At 44.3% G+C, this 5530-nt stretch overlaps 2 protein-coding genes across 4 annotated transcripts in view; one reads left to right on the top strand and one right to left on the bottom strand.

Moving 5' to 3' along the window:
* The window catches only part of AK7 (adenylate kinase 7), a 79298-nt gene extending 78515 nt beyond the window's left edge, over window positions 1-783 (top strand). For all 3 annotated transcript variants that reach the window (XM_017528171.2, XM_017528170.2, XM_017528169.2), the window contains one exon: window positions 440-783. In XM_017528171.2, the coding sequence (XP_017383660.1) occupies window positions 440-768 (329 nt within the window). In that variant the 3' untranslated portion in view covers window positions 769-783. The remainder of the gene's footprint in view (window positions 1-439) is intronic.
* Window positions 784-4087: 3304 nt separating this feature from the next.
* LOC108303991 (heterogeneous nuclear ribonucleoprotein A3-like) lies at window positions 4088-5297 on the bottom strand (the record flags this gene model as incomplete). Its single annotated transcript, XM_037738358.1, has 1 exon — window positions 4088-5297. A coding segment is annotated over one exon (834 nt), but the record flags the coding sequence as incomplete, so codon positions are not given.
* Between the last annotated feature and the right edge of the window lie 233 nt (window positions 5298-5530).

Raw genomic sequence — 5530 nt, 5'->3', positions numbered from 1 at the left:
GAGTAGCTGGGATTACAGGCACGCACCACCATACCCAGCTAATTTTTTGTATTTTTAGTAGAGACGGGGTTTCACCATGTTGACCAGGATGGTCTCGATCTGTTGACCAGGATGGTCTCGATCTCTTGACCTCGTGATCCACCCGCCTCGGCCTCCCAAAGTGCTGGGATTACAGGCTTGAGCCACCGCGCCCGGCCTCAAGTCATTGTTAGAACCCACAGACCCAAGTCCAAATTTTCCTACTCATGGCCCTCAGACTCTGGTCTGATATTTGCCTATGAGAGAAGAAATTCTGAACTATGCCAGCAATTAGAAAAGAAAACCCCATGTAGTAATTTACATAATTGACTATCACAAGTTTATAGTAATAAAGAATTTTCCCAATTGCAGGCAGGCCTAGAATATAAGTATGTGTTGATCTCTCTTCTGGTATTTAAAGATGTAGGAAAACTTGAGGACGCTCAGAATAGACTTGCTATCAAACAGCTCATCAAAGAGATTGGGGAGCCTCAAAATTATGGTTTAACAGACGAAGAAAAGGCAGAAAAGGAGTGGAAGGCTGCAGAGGAGCGCCTGGCCAGGGAGGCTGCTGAGGAAGCAGAACGAGAGCACAAGGAGGCCGTGGAGACTGCAGAGAAGATAGCTCGCTGGGAGGAGTGGGTGAGCGGGACTGTGTGTGTGTCTGTGTGTGTGGGGCGGGGCTGTGGTGCCTGGCAAAGCCATTTCGGCCAGTTTCACTTCGGATCCTGCTCTAGGGAAATGTCATAGAAATACCCCAAACAAATTTGTGTTCGCTTTTTCTCATTTGTACCATTTAAAAAAGGATATCCATGGTCTTTGGCTTACTAATTTTTTTTTTTCTTTTTCTTTTTGTTTGCGAGAGGGTCTGGCTCTTTGCCCAGACTGGAGTGCAGTGGCGCAATCTCAGCTCACTTCAACCTCTGCCTCCCGGGTTCAGGTGATTCTCTTGTCTCAGCCTCCCAAGTAGCTGGGACTACAGGTGTGCACCATCAAGCCCAGCTAATTTTTCTGTTTTTGATAAAAACAGAGTTTCACCATGTTGACCAGCCAGGCTGGTCTCAAACTCCTGATCTCAAGTGACCCGCCCGCTTCTGCCTCCCAAGGTGCTGGAATTATAGGCGTGAGCCACCGTGCCCAGCTCGCTTAGTATTAATAACAAAAACTAGCCATTGTCAGGTGTATTCATCATACAAATTCCTGTAAATGTGTAACATTTTGCTACACTCTGACCTCATGATTTGATTTGATTTTCTTCCATTTACCCATCCAGACTACCAAGGTGGTCAGCTTTTTTCCACCCCACCTCATTCCTCAAATCACTGTGTCTAGTAAATGATTCTGCTTCCAAAAATAACACTCTTAGGCTGGGCATGGTGGTTCATACCTGTAATCCCAGCACTTTGGGAGGCTAAGGCTGGGGAATCATTTGAGCTTAGGTGTTCAAGACCAGCCCAGGCAACATAAGAAGACCTTGAATCTACTAAAAATTAAAATTAAAATTAGCTGGGCATGGTGGCATGCCTGTAGCCTCAACTACTAGGGAGGCTCAGGTGGGAGGATCACTTCAGCCTGGAGGATTAGTTGAGCCTGGGGGACTGATGCTGCAGTGAGCTATGATCTTGCTACGGCACTCCAGCCTGGACAACAGAGCGAGACTCTGTCTCAAAAAACAAACACCATCAGTGGTACCCAAATCTGTCCCCAGCTCTCTGCTTCTGATCACGATCAGTGTTTTGCACCTGAATTGTGCAGTGTCTTCTCACTGTTCTCCCCGACTACCCTGGCCCATCTCCGGTCTCTTCCCACGCAGCTGCCAGGTGATCCTTCGAAACTGCAGACCCACCATGGCCATACTCTGCTTACAACTCCCCACAGGCCCTTCGTCACGATTTGATAAAAGTCCAAACTTCTTATTGTGGCCAAGGTCCTTTGTGACCTGGCCACTTCTAATATTTCCCAATTTCAAGCAGTGCTCCAGTGTGGTCTCAGTCACCTGCACTACGCAGTGCCTCCCAGACACCTCACATCTTTACCAGAAGTCATCTTTCTAGTGAGGCATTTCCTGGTCTCTGTATAAAATTCAATGCCTACCTCTCCCACAACCTGTCACACACATCCCCTTTTATGCCTTTTAATTTTCCTCTTTGTACTTACTCTACCTATTATACATTTATGTATTTATCTTGTTTCTTGCCTTTTCTCTGCACAGAACTTAAGTTACATGAGGACATAGATGTCTGTGTTGTTCACTATCACATATCCAATGCCTAGAATAGTGCCTGGCACGTAACAGGCACTCAACAACTGGAAGGAAGGAAAGAAGGGAGACAGGAAGGAAGAAGAGAGGGAGGGAAGGAGGAAGGGAGGCCCTATGTACACATATTTGGATGCCTGATTAATCTTCTTAACATAAATTCCTAAAGTTTGCTGGGCCAGACTAGACATGGTTTAACAGATGGCTATTTCCCTACACCTCCTCTAAACCTGCTTTCTCACTTTTGCTCGCACGTGTCAGGCTGATAAAAACTGTTCACATTGTTTTATTATTCATTTCTCTGATCATTAATCTTACAGCTTTTTTTTATGTTTGTTAACCATTTATGTTTCTTCTCATGTTGCATATTTTCTCTGCCCATATTTGGGCTGTGTGTCTTTTTCTTATTATTTCGCAAAAAGAACTCCTGATAAACTAGTTTAACAGAAATAGAAATGGCTCCACTTGGCCTCCCAAGTCATACTGCTGGAGTTCAAATTCCACTCCACTCTCTCTGTAGGTACATGGCCTTGTGCAAGTTCCTCTCTGTGTCTCAGTTTCTCCATCTGTAAAGTGGGAATAATGATAGTACCTACTTCATACAGTCATTGTGGTGACTAAAGAGTTAATATATGTAAACTATGCACAGTGCCTGGCAAGTAGTGTGCATCACGTACTCTCCTCATCACTTCTTAACTTTTTACAATGTGTTGCCGTTTTTCTCAATTCGTTATCTATCTTTTAACATGATTTATGGTATTTTCTCTGACCACACAAAAGTTTTATGCTTATATGTAGTCAAATCCATCCACCTGTTTTTCATTTTGATTTCTGAGTTTGGCAATCTTGCTAAGAATGTCCGCCATTCAGCCAGGCGAGGTGGTTCACGCCTGTAATCCCAGCACTTTGGGAGGCTGAGGTGGGCCATGAGGTTAGGAGATCGAAACCATCCTGGCCAACATGCTGAAACCCCATCTCTACTAAAAATACAAAAAATTAGCCAGGCATGGTGGCACATGCCTGTAGTCCAGCTGCTTGGGAGGCTGAGGCAGGAGAATCGCTTGAACCCAGGAGGCAGAGGTTGCAGTGAGCCAAGATCACACCACTGCACTCCAGCCTGGCAACAGAACAAGACTCCATCTCAAAAAAAAAAAAAAAAAAAAAAAAAAAAAAAAAAAAAAAAAAAAAAAAAAAAAAAAAAAAAAAAAAAAAAAAAAAAAAGAAAAGAAAAAAGAAAAACAAAGTCCTCCTTTCAAACAAATATCAGCTAGGACTCTTTATCTTGCAAGTGATAGAAGGGCAAACTCAAAATGACTTCACCATAAAGAAAACCAGAAAAGTCCAGGGGTGAGACTGGCTTCAAGTGAGGCTTGATACAGTGGCTCAAACGATGTCACCAAGGACTTAGGATCCCCCTCTCTGCCCTGCCTTGCACGGTAGGCTTCATGCTTAGGTGCACCTACCTGCATGGCAGGGCACTTGATGTGCCAATCCTTAACTAGAATTTAAAAAAAGACAAGTCAACAATTTACAAGTTCTTATTAGTCATGCATTTGTACTAGTCATGTTTACAATTATAATACAAAGGTATTTTAAATTGTTGACAATTTTGACATTGTGCTGATCCTTAATTAGAATCCATGGCCAGGAGGTGGCTGGATGATGGGCTTATGTCCCACTCAAACCAAACCACTAGGCTGAGAGGGAGATTTCTCAAAAGAAATCTGGAATTATGATTCCCAAAGAGAGGGTGGCTGTCTGCTGAGCAAAGAATTCCACGTGTCTCTATCCTTTTTTTTTTTTTTTAAGTTAAAAATTCCTTAATTTTTTATTCCTGGTACCACTACCACAATTTACAGGGCAATATACCTGATGTAATGAAGAGAAAAAGAAAAAAGAAAAAGCTACAACAGATAAAAGACCTCAGGAATGTACATCTAATTGACACTATATTGTATTAATCAATAGCTGCACTTTTTGCAAACCGTGGCTATGACAGTCCTGAACAAGAAGGGTTTCCTGTTTAAGCTGCAGTAACTTTTCTGACTATGGATCATCGCTCCTTCTGTGGCAGATTTTTACAGTTCCTCTAATGCATTTGGGACGACTGTCTCAAAGTCACCTGCAGCTTTCCTGACGACTCCTCGCCCTCTCTCCTGCTAAGAACTGTAGCCCTTTTCTGCTGCTTTTAGAACCTTCTGCTACCATATCCACCACTTCCACCACCAGATCCATAACCACCACCATAGGGGCTGCCCGAGCTTCTTCCACCAAAACTGTCCCCTTTCATGGGTCCATAATTTGATTGCTGTTGTCCACTATAATTTCCAAAACCATTATAGTTCCCACCACCACCATAGTTACCACCGCCAAAATTTCCTCCCTCATTGTAACCATCATATCCTCCACCACCGCCACCATATCCACCACCTTGGTTTCCATATCCTGGTCCGCCACCACCATGGCCCCCTCTACTACTATAACCAGGACCACCGCCATAGTTACCACCATCACCAAATCCATTATATCCACCATCACCTCCTCCATAACTACCTCTGCTGCCACCACCTCCACCACCATAACCTCCTCTTCCACCAAAGTTTCCACCATGGCCAAAATTACCTCCACCACCTCCAAAGTTTCCTCCACGACCCATAAAATTGCCAGATCCACCTCCACGACCTCTCTGGGATCCAGCAGACTGCATCTCTTGTTTAGAAAGGGCCTTTTTCACTTCACAATTATGCCCGTTAATAGTGTGGTATTTCTGAACAACAATTTTATCAACTGTATCATGATCATCGAAAGTTACAAAAGCAAATCCCCTCTTTTTTCCACTCTGCCTGTCTTCCATAACTTCTATGGTTTCAATCTTGCCATACTTTTCAAAGTAGTCTCTCAAATTATGCTCTTCCGTATCTTCTTTAATACCACCAACAAAAATTGTCTTCACTGTTAGATGGGCACCAGGCTTTACAGAATCCTGTCCAGAAACAGCTCTCTTGCCGGGTGCGATGGCCCACGCCTGTAATCCCAGCACTTTGGGAGGCCGAGGCGGGTAGATCACGAGGTCGAGAGATCGAGACCATCCTGGTCAACATGGTGAAACCCCGTCTCTACCAAAAATACAAAAAATCAGCTGGGCATGGTGGCGCGTGCCTGTAATCCCAGCTACTCAGGAGGCTGAGGCAGGAGAATTGCCTGAACCCAGGAGGCGGAGGTTGCGGTGAGCCGAGATCGCGCCATTGCACTCTA

This window comes from Cebus imitator, unplaced genomic scaffold (assembly GCF_001604975.1).
Source record: "Cebus imitator isolate Cc_AM_T3 unplaced genomic scaffold, Cebus_imitator-1.0 Scaffold52, whole genome shotgun sequence".
Taxonomy (NCBI): domain Eukaryota; kingdom Metazoa; phylum Chordata; class Mammalia; order Primates; family Cebidae; genus Cebus; species Cebus imitator.
This window is presented reverse-complemented; position numbering and strand designations above follow the sequence as displayed.